This window comes from Cottoperca gobio, chromosome 20, assembly GCF_900634415.1.
Source record: "Cottoperca gobio chromosome 20, fCotGob3.1, whole genome shotgun sequence".
NCBI classification, from domain to species: domain Eukaryota; kingdom Metazoa; phylum Chordata; class Actinopteri; order Perciformes; family Bovichtidae; genus Cottoperca; species Cottoperca gobio.
The window spans coordinates 5497841-5514154 of NC_041374.1; the positions used below are offsets into that span (position 1 = coordinate 5497841).

A 16314-nucleotide genomic window follows, 5' to 3' on the forward strand; every position below is an offset into this window, starting at 1 on the left:
CTGATGTGCCCTCTGATGGGCTGGCGGCGCACTGCAATAAGGATTGGTGAACTGAAACGTGTCTGTTGTCCACCAGGGTGCATGTTTGTGTCATTTAAAAGTGTTCAGGATAATAAAGAAGATGACAGATAACATTGAAATTGTTCTAACTTTTGGTTTCTTAATAAATTATTCATGCTGGCCACATTGGACTTGAAAAAAATGCACATTCACAGATTATATGGATACATAAACACATAAACTATAGGCTACAGAGATCAGATTTGAGTTTTCACAGTTTCTCTGCATGCCTGCAGTGCTGTACAGTGTTAAACACAGAACTATCGCACCAGGAGCCTTGGGTGCAGTTTTTGAGAGACAGCCAGCCAAACAGGCTACCAAAAAATAGAGAGGAACAACAGCAAAGGGCGGGCTCTGGGAGGTTGTTCGCTTGTACCACAGGATGGTCCTGGAAGTCAATTAGTGGATCATGTGGTTTGGAGGGCCCCTGGTGCACCATAGGGTGCATGAGGAGGTTGTGCTCCTCACTGTGCTCCAAAATGTTACGAGTGCTTGATTTTAATATTTTCTCTCAGCATTGTTACAGCTGCTCATTTAGGAACATATCTTCTACAGAAACATGTATTTTAAGAGACTATAATCTTGAAGATGATATTTATTTTGCACTTTACAGCAGTTTTGACTGTATTTGTTGGTGTAGTTAAAAGTATAATGTGTAAAAGCACATGACTGCGTGGAGAGCAGATCTTTTAATTATGTTATACAGACTGTAACTTTACTTTAATGCTAGATTTCTAAGGAATTTATCTTGCAGCATACTTACATTTTTACCCATAAGGTCTCTACAGTCTACATATTTTATAGCATATTTCCTGTGTGAGATATGACTTCTTCCGCAGGTAAGGGTATTGACAATAAACTTTCCTGTTGCCTTAGGCCACTTCAGCAAAAAAGTTTTAGAATGTGTTGTTACTGCAATATCTCATCCCATGATTAATTTATCAGCATTGTCTTTCTAAAATATTACGAGCAGAGTTGTTTAATTTTTGTCTGGAACAAATAATTCTGACTTTTTATTAGTATTGTAAAACTTATGTTCATTTAAGGATTGTGTTGTGCATGAGCCAGAAGTAAACCGCAAAATGTGACAGTTAACCAGAGAGGGTAAAAATACCAAACGCCATATCTAATTTAGTGTGTGGCCTTATTTAAATTGTAAAACATAAAAAAAAAAAAAAAGGAAATAAATAAATACATTTTAAAACATAATCAGACAGCTTGTAAGGACTGAGCAGTCTAACTCAGCTAAGTACAATCACATGACAGCCAAGGATGCAAGAGCATTCAAGGGAGGGTTATTATCCACACTTGACAGTTTTATATAAAGCAGTAAATTGTGTTATTGTGAGGCACCTGTGGTTGCTTATTCACAGCCGTGTGAAAGTAATGGAGGCGTGTTGATATAACAGCATTAATGTTGACATCCTGCCAGATGGGACAAGTGTTTCTGGCAGATGACATTCCTGCAGGTGTTATCATTATCATTATGTGTTTTATTGGCATCTTGCCTTGTGTATGTCAGACTGAAAGTGTTAAAATGTTTCCTTTGATTAGGTTTTAGATTGTAAAGAAATTTATATACAAATCTAATGGGACTGTGTGTTTTTGCTTGAGCACATCTGTGTGTATTCACAGAGGGTTTAAAGACTGTAACTCGCAGTCTGGGCTGTACAGTGTAGCTCAGATTTATATGGTAAAGTTGCAAGACGGAGGTCTCACCGCAGATTAAAGTGTCGGTCATGGAGACATTAAATATTCCATTAGTTGAGACCTCTGTCCCAGTGTGCCCGGTAAATCATGGACCTATACAGTATGTGGTTAATGTTGTGTGCTGAAGACACTGTAGACCTGACTGTGTACCATACAGCTTATGATTTATAATGTCGTGTGACCAGTTTGTAAAGATGAAGCTCAGCAACGTTAGTTTGTGCTATATAAGCTTTTTCCCATTTTGCTTTATGTCTTTAGTGTTTTCATTTAGCAGACAACCAAAGGCAATACATCAATGACTTTGAACATGATATTTTAAAGTAGGCCTACTCATAAACCCTAAAGGAATAGTTTGACTTTTCGGGAAATATGCTTATTAACTTACTTGCTGTGTTACACAAGAAAATCAATACCACTTGTACCTGAAGTATGAAGCTGGAGGAAGGAGACCGTTAGGTTAGCTAAGCTTAGACTGGGGGAACAAGCTAGCCCGGACTGACTGTCACTGTGAGGTTCCCTGACCAAGAAATAATTTGGCACATAATCACCTGTAAAACCACACATTTCATTTGTTGTGGGTTCTTTGTATGTATTAGAACAAACCAGATATTATGTGGTAATTATTAGTGAGCTTGGGAGGTGCTGTTTCCCCCTATTTTATATGCTAAGCTAAGATAACCGTCTTTTTCCCAAAATGTAAGACTTCTTCTTTACGTCATCCTGAAACTTCCATTGCTGGATCTTTCTTTACAAACTAATATTGTGTGGTCACGTGTTCAAACACACAAACTTTATTTTAAACGGGTGAGGTTTGGGCGAAACGTGTATAACGGTGCAGCCATAAAAACAACTTTGTTTGTTGATTTACCGTAAGCAGCATCATTTAGCATAACCAAAGAGTTGGAACAAGAATACACACACTCACACACACACAGTTATATATGCCCCAAACCCACAGATCTGATTGATGACTTTTGTAGCTGGAACTTGGATCCCCATAGAGAGGAAATAAAGCAAGCAGACGTTTGGTCTGCCTTGACTCTTAGGGCCTCTGCTCTCCAAGCTTCAGTGGAGACACAATAAGGATGAAACCATAAAACACGAGGTCCAACAGATGCTCAGTGAAGACAACCACAGTCCATTATACAGCCTGTTAAAAACACTCTGACAGTTCGCTAACCCACTCTCATCCCAGCTCCTGCACTCTTTATTGCATTTGTCTGCTGGTGTGGACAAGGACAGAGTTATGACCCAGAATGACTTCCTCCGAGTGAATCTCTGCCACAGCTCACAATGCTTCTCAATGAAAAGGGAACGCCTGTTTCCATCAGCGCAGATGTTCTTTGTTCCTTGACAGATGTATCCATTTTTATGTTTTTCTTTCTTTTCCTTTCCTTTCTGAACAGTTTTGCTTTACGAGCCTCTGATGTTTGATTTTCTGAAAGAACAGGGGATGGTATATGCAAGGGCAAAAAAGCAGGTTTGGGAGTACGACCTAAAGCATATGGCCTTGTCAGAGGATGGACATTTATGTTTGCTCAAAGGGAAGGAATAAACCTGCTTCCACGTCATGTCACGGCTTGTGAGCAACTCACTTCTCTGTTGTCATCACAATGTGATTCGAATGTAGACATCTACATAAGTTATTTTAATTAAGGACAGGCTGTCCATCATTAGGAGTTTGATTGGAAACATCTGTGTGAACACCATCACTGCAGGTCCAGGGTGTGGCAGTTTCGAGTTTGGGATTGAGACAAGTTAGTATACAGGAAGCTAGAAGCCCTCATCTCCCTTGCCTCTACTGTATAATTAAACATGGGTGTAAAAAGAATGACTAGGGTGATAATCATGGCTCATTCATTAACTATGTTGTAGGCCCACCACACAGGTTACAAGGTAAACATCCACCATGAAGCTCACTGCATGTGCCACTGCAAAGTGTTTACATTCAAAAACACAGATTGTCAACTACTTGAATGATGAACAATGTTGCTTCTTGTTCATAAGTAACTTGTAAGAACTTGTCCTTTAGGTCTTAGATGTTGTAAACTCTACACTAAAACTTCTAACTCCTACCTTTATACATTTAGTTATATACAATTCTTAGTCCTAAATTCCTCTTTACAATAACCAAAGTCTTATTTCAAACCTAAACCCATGCAGCGGCACCACAATATGGAGGATTTTTCCTATCACACAAACAAACTGTCCTCTATCTGGTGACACGTCAGTCTCTCGTCAAACATACCAACGCTCAACAATTCCTCTTGCTCTCTCCCCCCCCCCCCCCCCCCAATGTGTTTCGGATTCTGCATGTGAAAGCTTTTCAGGATGAGTGGGCGAAAGTCTATTTTTCCATTTAAGGTTTAGTATTTCACAGGAATTATAACGGAATGATGTATTGAGACAGAATGTGCTGACTCTGTAAATGTGGCCAAAACCACAGACTGAAGCCCGGTTCAGAACAGACAGATCCTATTATTACACAGAGGGAGACGGGGTTTACTGATAATACTGAGGCAGGTTTCTCTGTGTAACTCAATCATTCCCTAATCATTCGTGCTTGGAATGAATTGTGAAGCATACAGCATCTGCATATCTGAAAAAGAATCGTGTTAGCAAGAAAGAGATTATTTCACAGTAGCACATGCTTCATTGTTTTTCTAACATTTAAAAGTTTAGTTAGTTTAGTTAGCACACACACTAAAATAAAATGTTGACCATGGTTAACATTATACCTGCTAAACATCAGTATGTTAACATTATCATTGTAAGCATATTAGCAAGTGGATGTTAGCATTTTACTAACAGAGCTGTCAGACTTGTTTTATTTACTTTATTTACTTTATTTACAACCATTCAGATGCAACGCTACTTTATAAGCACACATCTCTTTTGTTCAATTAAACCTCAATAGGTGAAACCAAAGAACCACTGTTTTCAGAATAAATGTTACATAACTGGCAGAGCTGAATGGCAAAGAAGTTAATTTTGTAACTCATTTAAATATAAGCTAAAAGATGGCCGACAGAAGATGGAGCATCAACTGGGCTAAATGGCTGCTTAGATTTCTGTTTTACCTTTTGGTTCTGTCTCTGGAAGTAAGGTATTGCACCTCAATATCTATCTTTTAATGTCTTTAGGGTTAGGGTTAACCCTTTTTTTTTTTTACCAGCAAAGAGCAGCCGGACAGTTAAGTTTGGGGTTTTAAGGATGATTCAACTGTGCACCTGTAAAAGTTTTTTATAAAACTGCAACTCACAACTCAACCACCACATGACAACAGCAGCTACTTTATTATTACAGTGCATCATAGTAATTTCCTTGCCACAGTATAATTTCTGCTATTGTAATGATACAGGTTAGTGTGTGGACAGTAGTTTTATGTAATACGATTCTGTTCTGCAAACAAACACTGACACTCCACAGCATTTCAATATTTAATACATTAAACTGCTCATGAAGTACAATGGGGATCCAAGTAGCACAAATGAGTTTGAAAATGCGATTAACTTAACTACAACACAATGATTGTATGTTTCAGTATTACTCAGACATTATTCTCATAAAGATAGATTATTTATCTTTATCTACATTCTTAATTACCAGGCACCAGTATACACGGCACACAGCTTTCAGGTAATTATTATAATCACTGGTTTTATTTTACATGGGGTCAATATGCCCAAGACACTTTCAGTCAGTAGTTTACATTCCTAACAACCTTTTGATGAAACACACAGAAAAGTACAGGTAAATAACACATGACAAGTGCATCATGAAATGTTATCTGTGAAGGAGAACATGGCACTTCCAGAGAAGCAGGAATCCCTCACTGAGTCTTCACAATATTTCCTGTACTTATTCATATATTTCCCTACTTTAGCATCCTCTTTTAAATGCCGAAGGTTTGACAGAATCACCGCGCAACAAGGAATTGAACAGCTGAATATGAAACTGTCACATGTGAAGAATACCTCTTTGGGTAGTTTAAATGTGGTAAATTGAAACTTTATATTTGCCTGACGGGCTGCATTGCCATCTTTGGAGTCATTACATTTGCAACAGCGAGACTGGAACACTCACAAAGGTGCGATTGCGAGCTCAAAGGGGGCATGAATGCAGACTTTTGCAACAAACACCTACTCTGTCTCGTAAAATTTAATGTGCACATTACAGCAGAACGGCTTCCTCTGATCTCAACAGTAAAATATTCAATTCTCTGTATGTGGATTTGTGTGTCTGTCCACTAATGAGTATTTCTCAGCTTGCTTTTACTCGCAATTAAAAAGTTATTTCCTGTACTGCATTGTTATGAATTGCTTTTACCAAAACAGTTTGCAGACAGTGCAGCCAATTACAGCTGAGTTGTCATTGACTTAGCCATGACTTCCTGTAAAGCTCTTTTACTGATGAGACATTAAGTGTGCTGCTCAATCCAGCAATGCAGAGAATACAGTATCTGCTCCTTTTCTAGACTTTTAAAAGGCCACATTGGATATTTATTGCTGTGGCTATATTGGCTAAAATACTGGTATTTTGTGAAGACATGAGTTATGTGAGGTCAGAAATGGAGAATCTTGCATAGGCAAAGTTTTCCTGTGGTAATTTCCAAACATATAATTTCAAAATTAAGTGTTCTGATTTGAGGAAAGACGTGGCAAATGGCATCGAATCGTAATAAGAGATTTCTGAATAAAGAAAAAGAGCAAAATAAGCTTATTTCTACCTATAAGGAGATGGACAGTTTTGTCTTTGCAGCCCTTTGCATTCTTTGCATGATAATACCCTGTTGTCAAGGAGGGAGGAAGGAGGGAGGGAGGGAGGAAGGAGAGGGGAGGAAACTATGCTGAAAGAAATCCAGACAGTGTGAAGTGACATGCTCTGGATTTAGGAAACTAAAGGGTGCAGCACTTTGAAAGATCTTTGGACTTTTTAAAAATCTTTTCGCTGCCTTGTCGAGGACGACACAACAACAAACTGTTGTTAGATCAATAAATCAATTTCGCTGGGGCGGTATCTGTGACTAAGGTCTGTCTACTTTTTTTTTTCAGATCATGCCACGTTTGCCTGTGATGGGCTGAGCAACTCATCCTCCTCCTCCTCCTCCTCCTCTGTATACTCACAGCTGCTGTCAGAGCGCTCAGACCGAAAAGTTACAGAAGTTGTCTTTCTTGTTTGCTAGATTTTTATATTTCCAAATCGTCTGAGGCATCGCCTGCTTTAGCCCTCGCCGTGCTGTCGGCCGGCCCGCCCCAGCATGCTGGACTGACGTCTGAGGAATGGCATCGGCTGTGTTTGAAGGCACGTCGCTGGTCAACATGTTTGTCCGAGACTGTTGGGTCAACGGGATCCGGAGACTGATCATCAGCCAGCGGGGAGAGGAAGAGGAGTTCTTCGAGATAAGGACAGAGTGGTCTGACAGGAACATTTTATACTTGCATCGGAGTTATTCCGATCTGGGGCGGCTGTTTAAAAGACTGGTGGAGTCCTTTCCTGAGGACAGAAGAGACCTCTCCAAGTGTCCACTGATAGAAGGTGGGTCTGATGGGAATAGTGATGGTAGAGCATTTAATACAGTAATAGAGTATCACAAGTAATGTAACTATTAATATCAATTTCTAGGGTTAAATTCTGATCAGGGGTGTAGCTGCAAATTATGGGGACATATGCGCAGTAGGGGCTGGGGCCCCCCTCAACTTTCTTTTCATCTGCACTACTTTGTATTTATAGGGCTGCAATTTACAATTGACGAGCCAGAATGAGCAAATATTTGGCATTTTTGCCTGATAAAAGAATTAAATATAGAAGTTGTTTTATGTTGATTGAATCACTGAAATCCTTCTTCACTTTATAGCAGAATAAATTAACCTTAACACTGCCAATATATCATTACAGATCATTTGTAGGACTTGATTTAAGGTCCCAAAATAACCATTTAGTGAACTAATCGACCAAGAGGGTGCAGCCTTAGTTTTCTGCTTTTAAAAAAGTGTTTTCCTTCAATTTTCGTGGATTACAGTCAGACCCTGTTACCTAAAAAACTGTGTAAAGTAGCCTATAACTATAAAACATAACAAAGTCCACTTTCAGGTGTTACATTAGAAGACCTATCACATAGCCTGGAGACCACAATACCAACATGTAGGGTTAGGGTTTCTAATCCTTGTCAATATTGTGGAGATAAAAGCCGGCTTTACCCTTAAAGTTGGACCCCCCACTGGAGAATGCCAAAAGTACCAACACTGACTTCCTTGTGGAAATTTGGAAAGGAAGGGATGTTTCCTGCGATGTTTGAGGAGCTATCATCTGGAGCCCAGGAACCAACCCCAGCTCTGTTTTGATAGGGCAAGGAAAAAGGCAAAGGCAGAGATATTCCTAATGTCTCATTCAAGTCTTTAGTGTGGGAGTGAATCCAAACAAACTCAGGGAGAACTTTGAACTTTGCAGAGAAAAGACCAGGGCTATGATACCCAGCTGTGAGGTGACAGTTCTTGCTTTGGAGAAACATGTTTTTTTACATGACATGAAGGATGTGATAGATGCATTCTTTATGTATGTAAATATTAAGCGAAGTTGGCTGATCTTTTTCATTTTTTTTATTTGCAATCACAGTTTTACTTCGGGTATATGAAACATGATTTATCAGGAACCATTAATGAACAATGACTTGATTAACAAGGTCTACAAAGCTACAGGGCTTTTGACATGTAGCCCAAACCTATGGCCCTCAGAGTTCAGATATTTGACACTGTAGTGCTGTGCCAACAGGTTTGGTAGAGCTCCCAACTTGTTCTTGTTTCTTGGTACTTCCCTTTTGTGTCTACGCACTGAGCCTGTACGAACGTTTTGGAAACATCCCTTTCGTGGCGACTTGAAAAGTTCACTTCCTGCCCGTGCACCGAAATAGCTGACGAGCTTGTTGACAGCTCGCTGCTGTGCTGCTGCCACTGCTGTCCGCAGTGCACTTTGGGAAGAGACATTTTTGATCCCATGACTCACTTTTCACTTCTTTTTTGTTTTTACTGTCTGTCACCCTTCGTATCATAATTAAAAGATAAAAGAGATACAAATCTAAAAGATAAATAGAGCTTTGATATCAGCACTGAAAGAGACATCAGTGTAACTTCAAGCTGGTTTGACAATTTCATGGGTGAATTGCAAACCACAGGGTTAATATCATTCCCCTAATGGCCTTTCCTTAATTCCTACCTCTGTTCGATATTTCATTTGTATCCTCACTAATTGCCACTTGGATTGAAAGTCCCTGTGAACAACCGAGCTCTGGCCTTTCTCAGTCCACTTTGCTCCAGTTTCTTGCTCCGCTCATGTTTTCCTGTTTCTGTGCTGCGTCTAAGCAACAAGGAAGGCGTGCAGAGCTTTCAGATTTATGTCATGATGAGAGAGAGAGAGGGAGAGAGAGAGAGAGAGGAGTGGACTTCCCATATTTGGTCCCTCTGGTCTGTGAATGCACCTCAACACTTAATTTACATGTGACCCCAGAGTGAACACAGACAGGAAGTGATTGCTCACATTCCTTGTGAGAAAGATTCCACCGAGGCATTTAGACACTACTGTGTCCGAAATCACTCATTCACTACTCCCAGCATGAGATATATGTACCGGTAATAGTTTTCTCTTGGGACACCGGATCATGTTTTTTTTTGTAGTATAGACACTATATTTTTCCATCCTCGTCAAGAAGGAAATTAGCCCAGCGAAGAAATAGTCCCTCCCATAGAACTGCAACTTTCCTCATTTACACGTCAGGTTTTTGTATAGATTAAACAAACATAACCTGTGCAAAAATGCACAGAATGGGTACACGAAATGAGTGTCACACAGCCTGACCTTCTCATGGACATGGATGTTCACTGAGGTTTGATGTTGTCTGCTTGTTGACTGAGGCATCCAGAAATAACACGTTGACGAAAGAGCGGAGAGTTCGTGGTTAGATGATAAAGCTCTATAGGCTGCTGACATGTGCTTATCAGATCCATGCAGAGGAGAGCTGTGAAATAGCTGGTGCTTACAACATCTGATGACTGCTTAGATAATGTGTTTGACTGTCAAGTTCCTGTTGTGCATCCACTTCTACTGTGTTATTTCAGATAATAGATTAAGTGGCTTGTCAACAGAACTAACATACGGGTAACTTTAGTGTGCAATAACAAAATTAAGAAATTTCACATCTAGGTAGTTACTGTTGTTAATATATTTTACTTGTTGCACTAGGCAGGTGAACACTGCCTCTCGAGCTACAGAACACTACAACTCATTACTGATTTTACTTTTGTTTTATATTAATGCACGACAGTGGTTCAATATAAATGCATCCTTACACTAAACACTCCCAGAAATCTGAATTACAAAGAGACATCGTCTAAATACCCAGCTCCTCTAGGACTTTCCACTCCATGTTCAAACTCTCAGTGTTATGTTGGAGAGAACATGAGAGGATTTGTGATGGTTGTTACCAGTACCTAACACACCCTCTGATAACGTATGATAATACGTTCATCCTCATCCCACCCTGTTTCCATGTGCACCCTGGGTGCCTGCACCTAATAATAAATAATGTGCACTTAATTCATTACATTAGCGCCCTACATGGAAGGACATTAACTTTACAAATCTGTTTACGAGGATAACAGCTAACAAGACTGGGTGTGGTTTAAAAGTCTCTGCGGTGACGTTATCATCCAGGCTGTGTTTCCGTTTGAGACTGTTAACTGCTGTTAAATTCAACCCCGAAAAACAACCATTTTCACAAATGGCATGTACTGTTACAACTTAATAATGTGATGTTTTCCAATAATCTCCAGTCCAATTTCTGGACTGATGTAGCCTCTTTATGCTGTCCACTTGTGGTAGAAGTTTTGTACAATTACCTTCATTTAATGGCACTTAAACGTCCTAGAGTTTGAAAAGGTGTGACACACACACACACTGCTTATTACAGTAGGTCTGCTTTACTTACGTTTGCAATATTAAATACTAGCGCTAAACTCCCAGAAGCATCAGTAGAAAAAATATATATTGTTATTTTCCTTAAACTGAATTATTGTTATGGGTAAAACTCGACAAAACAACAGAAGTATAAGCTTTGAACATGTATGATTTGTCACATTAGAGAAAACAAGATCCGGTGGCACTATGAGGTTCAGACTGGGTGAGAGTCTCTCTTGGTTCCTAGAGATGATTTAACTGCCCAATCACTCTTCACATCCCCCTGGGTATGATGTCATCACTGCTAGACCATTATAAATGGATGAGGCTGTGACTGTGCACAGGGTTGCTTTAGGCTCTCTTACTCAGTACTTCCATGTAACACTAACCGCTGTGTGACTACGTTTTGTGTGTAGCACTTACATCAGACAGAGACTCATCAGTGTGGCTGCAGTCTTCATCATTATTCTCCTCACCACATCCCTTTGTCAGCATCGCTGGGAAAATGATGCTTTGCCGACTGCTTGCTATCATGGGCGGCAGCCTTGTGTCGCTAAAAGTGCTGATTTTACACTCCCACTGCTTAAATTGCATTCCGAGTGTTGTGCAGGATTAACATTGTATTGTGCAGCTCTTCTCCTCTCTACTGTTATTACTTTCCTCTGTTATAAGTCCGCTGTGGTGCAAATGTTTGCAATAACTCTGGCGGGTTTCACAGCGTCGCACTGTGCTCTTGATCTAAAGACACGGATAAAAAGAAGTCTATTTTTCTTTGGGTAAATATAACGGGGCATTGTTAATAAAAAGGTTAGTGTGTTAAACAGACTGCAGCCTTTTCACTTGTAATTGTGGCAACCTTTTTTTAAGACTAAGGATACATTCAGACCTGTCTGGCTTTTTGTGTGGACAGATAACAGTCTGGATGCAGTAAAGGGCAAAGCAGAGAAGGTTTTGTGGTATATCAGACTCTTAGTTCAGCATTGAGATATTTCTTTATGTTATTCTTTAGGCTGCAGTTATTGATGCTGTTGGATTGGATTGTTGGTTCTGAAAAACATAAACATACAGTTGAAGACGCGGTAACACCAAGTGATGTATTATGTATGATATGTAAGTTGCACAACAATAGGATTACATTAGATTGCACAGGCGTTTCTAATAAACTGATTTTAATATCCTCACACTGATGATTCATTTGTTTCAGGGCTGGTGAAAATCAAAGAGTCCAACGACATTGAGGAGAAATTGAACGAGGTGGAAAGACTGCTAAAGAATGCCATCAACATGCCGTGCAAGGTTGGCCATTCTGCTATTACACTTCTAAATGAATACTCCATCCTGAGGTTACCTGGGAAACTGAGCTATAGGTTGTAAAAATTGATAGTTTGATTGCAAATCACATGAAAATATAAATCAATGTTCTTAATTTCTTTTCTTTGGCAAGCGACCATGGTATAAGCAGGATATTGCCCTCTGAAGTGACCTCTTGCTTTAGGGTAAAAGAGGGAGATGTTTGGACACGTACAACTCTGTGTACGAGATAACAAATGCTAAAATAATTACGCCACAGTATTCCAGGTCAGAGGTGATGTTGACTTTCTTTGAGCGATCACCGTTGGACCAGGTGCTGAGGAATGACAAAGTCCACAGAATCCAGCCATGCTTTCAGAGTCCAATCAAGATATCAGGTATTTATCTAGTGTTCCCGTGTAACGCAAATGTCATCCCTCGTGTCATGATGACTTAACCGACACTCTGTACCTTTTCAGAAATCATGCGCTCCAATGGATTCTGTCTGGCTAATACAGAAACCATTGTGTTCGATCACAGTCTCCCCGAAGAAAAAGAGAGACCCTCATCCACCGACTCAGTGGAACATACGTGAGTGTTAAGACCCGTCCTCAATAGTTTGGTTCATAGATTACTCTCTAAGATTGGTTCAAATCATTTAAAAAAATGCAGTAAATGCAGCTGCAAGCTCGAATGAGTTGTAAGTGTGTTGGTGGCTGTGAAGGTCCTTGAATATGGACCCTCCACCCTCACAGGAAGTGTGTCTGTGCACCTCTTCCTTCCCTGGGTGTGTGTAGGGAGAAAAAGAGGAACACATTCTTCTTGGTACTTCACACAAAAACAACACCTTACATAACTCTTACTTCTACCAGCAAATAGGATCTCTATGGGTCGATGTCGACAGTTAACACAAGGCCTTAATACCACTTTTGATTCCTATGTGCAGATGAACAGGTCCATCCTGTCCTTGGAGTAATGTCTTTTATTTTGTTGCCAGGTATGAGGACGGAATGGAGTTTTTGCCAATGGAAGCAGACGTGTGTGACGAGGAAACAGAAGCGTACGTCACAAACCTTTCCTACTACCATCTGGTCCCATTTGAAACTGACATCCTGGAATGAACAACCTGTTGATGGACATCTGACGCTTTCATTGAGGAATATGTACTCTTAAATGGACCCTAGCTATGCAACGCTGCACGTAGCTGCTCCAAGTAAATGCTGCTTATTCTAGCAAACTCTAGAGTTGCTTGGAGCCCATTTTGGAGTCGGGCAGATGTGCAGTACGCACCATAAATATCACCACTTTGTCTTTGCCACTTTAAGCAACGTCACCAGTGTGCCTCATTCAGAGCCTTACTTGAGTGTGTAAAGAAGTAACATGACAGGATTTGTCTTTACGCTAGCTACAGTCGGTGTTGTTACACAACCTGTGGCAGCAACCACGGAGGTCCTTCTGTCCTGAGGCAAACAGCTGGAGAGGTTTCAAAACATGCAGCTTGACCACTTCAGAAGGATTCATCCAACACATCATTGTCTGTGGAATGGAGTGTGAGTGAAAACAGAGGCCACACGGCAACCTAAATTTGACACAAATGTACAGCATGGGACCTTTCACTGTTACTTTAAAACGCAGCTGAATCGACCGGCACTCTTTCTTTTTCTATCTCAGATGTTTCATCTTTCGCGTTTATTCTCCATATCGGCTTAGTTTGCCAGGAAATATGTGAGGCATCTGCAAAGTCTTCTCATTTAAAGCGCTCCCTGAAGTTTTTCTCCTGTGGGAGTACAGGAAGCTGTGGCAAAGCTTTGTGTATGGTATTTGTTTAAGGTGCAATTTTCACCAGCATGTAGGAACTTTTTTTGTTTGTTTGTAAAATACCAGCTTGAAACTCATGGGATGATTCCTGTTTTGATGCTGTGATATATGCAGTCTGTTCCGAGATCCAAGTGAAACTGGACTGCACAGATACACATTTCTACCAATAAAGATACAAAGAATAGAGGCACATTTTGTCTAAAGGCTGCCTGTTTATAGAATAATGAAGCTATACTGCATGTGTCTGTTTCACTTGGTTCTTGGGCTACTGTCAAAAGAATAAAAAAAGAAACATTAAGTGTCATTATCCTTTTGTTACAACTTTCCAAAGTGAGAACTTAAAGCTGCCTTTGTGGACGTCTGTGAGGATTTTTTTAATGAATTTTTGGTCTGAATAATAAATTAGAATGTAATATGTGTTTGTAATGTGTCTGTAACGTTGCTAATTTTATGCTTGTGTGAACAAACAATTAGATATATCAGAGCGGAGAAAGAGTGTTGCCGTTATGTGGACAACTGAATCCTCTCACTGCTGTTGTTGCCATGCGATGAGTAAAACGAATAGGGCAAAGAAAGCTTTGTTTTATGGGTCAATTGAGATCAAATGTGAGCCGTTCTGTAAGATGACGTGTGTGGGTTCAGTCAGACAGCTGACTGAATGTGGGAGTCTGCAGCTCGGGCCTGCGATAGGGGAACAAGTCCTCTTTATCTTAAGAAGACAAACGACCATGCTGTACTAAAGAACGGTAGAAAAGGTTGTCTGAAATAATCAAACACTCGATTAAAATTCATGCCTTTTGTATGTTTTATGGCTTACTTTCACTTCTTGTAGCACCTTTAATGCAACTGTTTAACTCAGTGGAGCAATGCAGTTGTTTTGAATGCAAGTGAAAAGGCAAAAGAGTGTATATTTGTGTAGGGCTAACTGTAAGGAAGTCCATCTGTATTCATTGTTTTGACGGTTTCGTCAGTGCAGAAGTCATTGTGGCCTTGCAATGTGAGCTAACAGCTTGTGTCCACTTTCCTGCCACTCCAAATACAAAAGGCTTTCAACCCTCACAAACTTGGCACGCAGGGCTTTAACAGGACGGTCCTCCACATGGGTCTATTTGGTAACACAGTCATGATCACCATTCACCCCATGAGAAAGTACAACTCTTTCTCACAGTGTGAAACTATTTCATGCTTCTTTTTTGTTTTTCTCTTTTCTCCAAGGATGACATTTCGAGTTAGTGGCTATAAAAAGTTTCTGTTGGAAAAGTCCCAGCATACATAATGGTGATGATTAATATGGTTCAGTAAAAAAAGAAACTAGAATCTCTGGTTTAAGTTTTCACACCAATTGTATGAACGATGTTTATTAAAGGCTATGAATTGAGTTCAAACATTCAAACATTCAAACATGTGGCTGGTGTAATGCATTATTCATATTCTGCCACAGTCTATGTGATGCTATGACTAAAATGGTACTCAGCTGATTTATGAAACATATCAATATAGCCAGCCTGGGATGTGAGGATTCAGTGGGGGGGCAGTGTGACATAATATGAAACTAATATTACACTTTGTTTATGAAATAACTCCCGCCACACTCTGTGAAGCTAACCATGCTATGCCTTGTAATTTCATATTGTATGTCATCATGTGTGATGTGAGATATTTTTGTGTGTAAAAGGATAGAATGAAGATAATCTTAATTGTAATCTTTGAAAATGAAGTTCATGTGGAAACACGTTTAATAACTGTAAAGCTATTCAGACAGTATTAGATAGAAATTATTATTCTCAAAGCTTCTCAAAAAAATATGTTTCCAATAAAATAAATGTTCAATTGATATTTTGTGTGGAAATCGTGAAATACATTTAGTGGTCTGGAGTCCAGATCATTTGCTCAAGTTCCTTATTTGAAGGTACCTGTACTTTAATTGAGTATTACCATTGTATACCTGTACAGAGGGAAATATTCAACCACATTTATCTGACAGTAACTTTACAGATTAATCTTTTATATACAAAACATATTTATAACATTAACAGTATGCAAAATACAAGTTCCTGCATATCGGCTGCTACATTAAACTGCTGCTTACATGTAATAGTAATCACACATTGATATAGATATGTATACACAATGATAGAAATCATAGGTCTCAGAAAATGTGTTAATTTCATTACGTGGCCTTTCCAAATCTAGTTTTAAATAATTTATTATTCATTCATCACATGCCAAAATCTGGGGCCAGGAAGTGTCCCGTAAATCCAGGATATAGTTGTTTTCCGGGTCCTTATGTATATAAGGAAGCTGCCATGTGTAGTTAGCTGTGTGCACTGAACATAATGGAAACAGGACACACAATGTGCAGAGAGTAGTAGGTGTAATATTTTAGACTCTAAGCAGTAAATCTCTGTATCTATTTTATTACATATATAGCACATTTTGCTGATAATACTTCATACTACATTTGTAATTGTAGTAAGTAAAGGATAC

The 16314-nt window shown here is 39.5% G+C and overlaps 1 protein-coding gene across 1 annotated transcript; it reads left to right on the forward strand.

Moving 5' to 3' along the window:
• Positions 1 to 6639: 6639 nt before the first annotated feature.
• pxdc1b (PX domain containing 1b) lies at positions 6640 to 15661 on the forward strand. The gene is made up of 5 exons (XM_029458129.1): positions 6640 to 7308; positions 11924 to 12015; positions 12290 to 12407; positions 12489 to 12600; positions 13007 to 15661. Exons 1-5 carry the CDS (start codon positions 7053 to 7055, stop codon positions 13128 to 13130), a joined length of 702 nt encoding a protein of 233 aa, XP_029313989.1. The 5' UTR covers positions 6640 to 7052; the 3' UTR covers positions 13131 to 15661.
• The last annotated feature ends 653 nt before the right edge of the window (positions 15662 to 16314 follow it).

Bases quoted from the DNA above. Each gene is read 5' to 3' on its own strand.
- pxdc1b (XM_029458129.1), top strand. From the start codon at position 7,053: ATGGCATCGGCTGTGTTTGAAGGCACGTCGCTGGTCAACATGTTTGTC. The intron at 7,309-11,923 runs GTGGGTCTGATG...CATTTGTTTCAG, and splicing joins CAAGTGTCCACTGATAGAAG to GGCTGGTGAAAATCAAAGAG. The intron at 12,016-12,289 runs GTTGGCCATTCT...ATTACGCCACAG, and splicing joins CCATCAACATGCCGTGCAAG to TATTCCAGGTCAGAGGTGAT.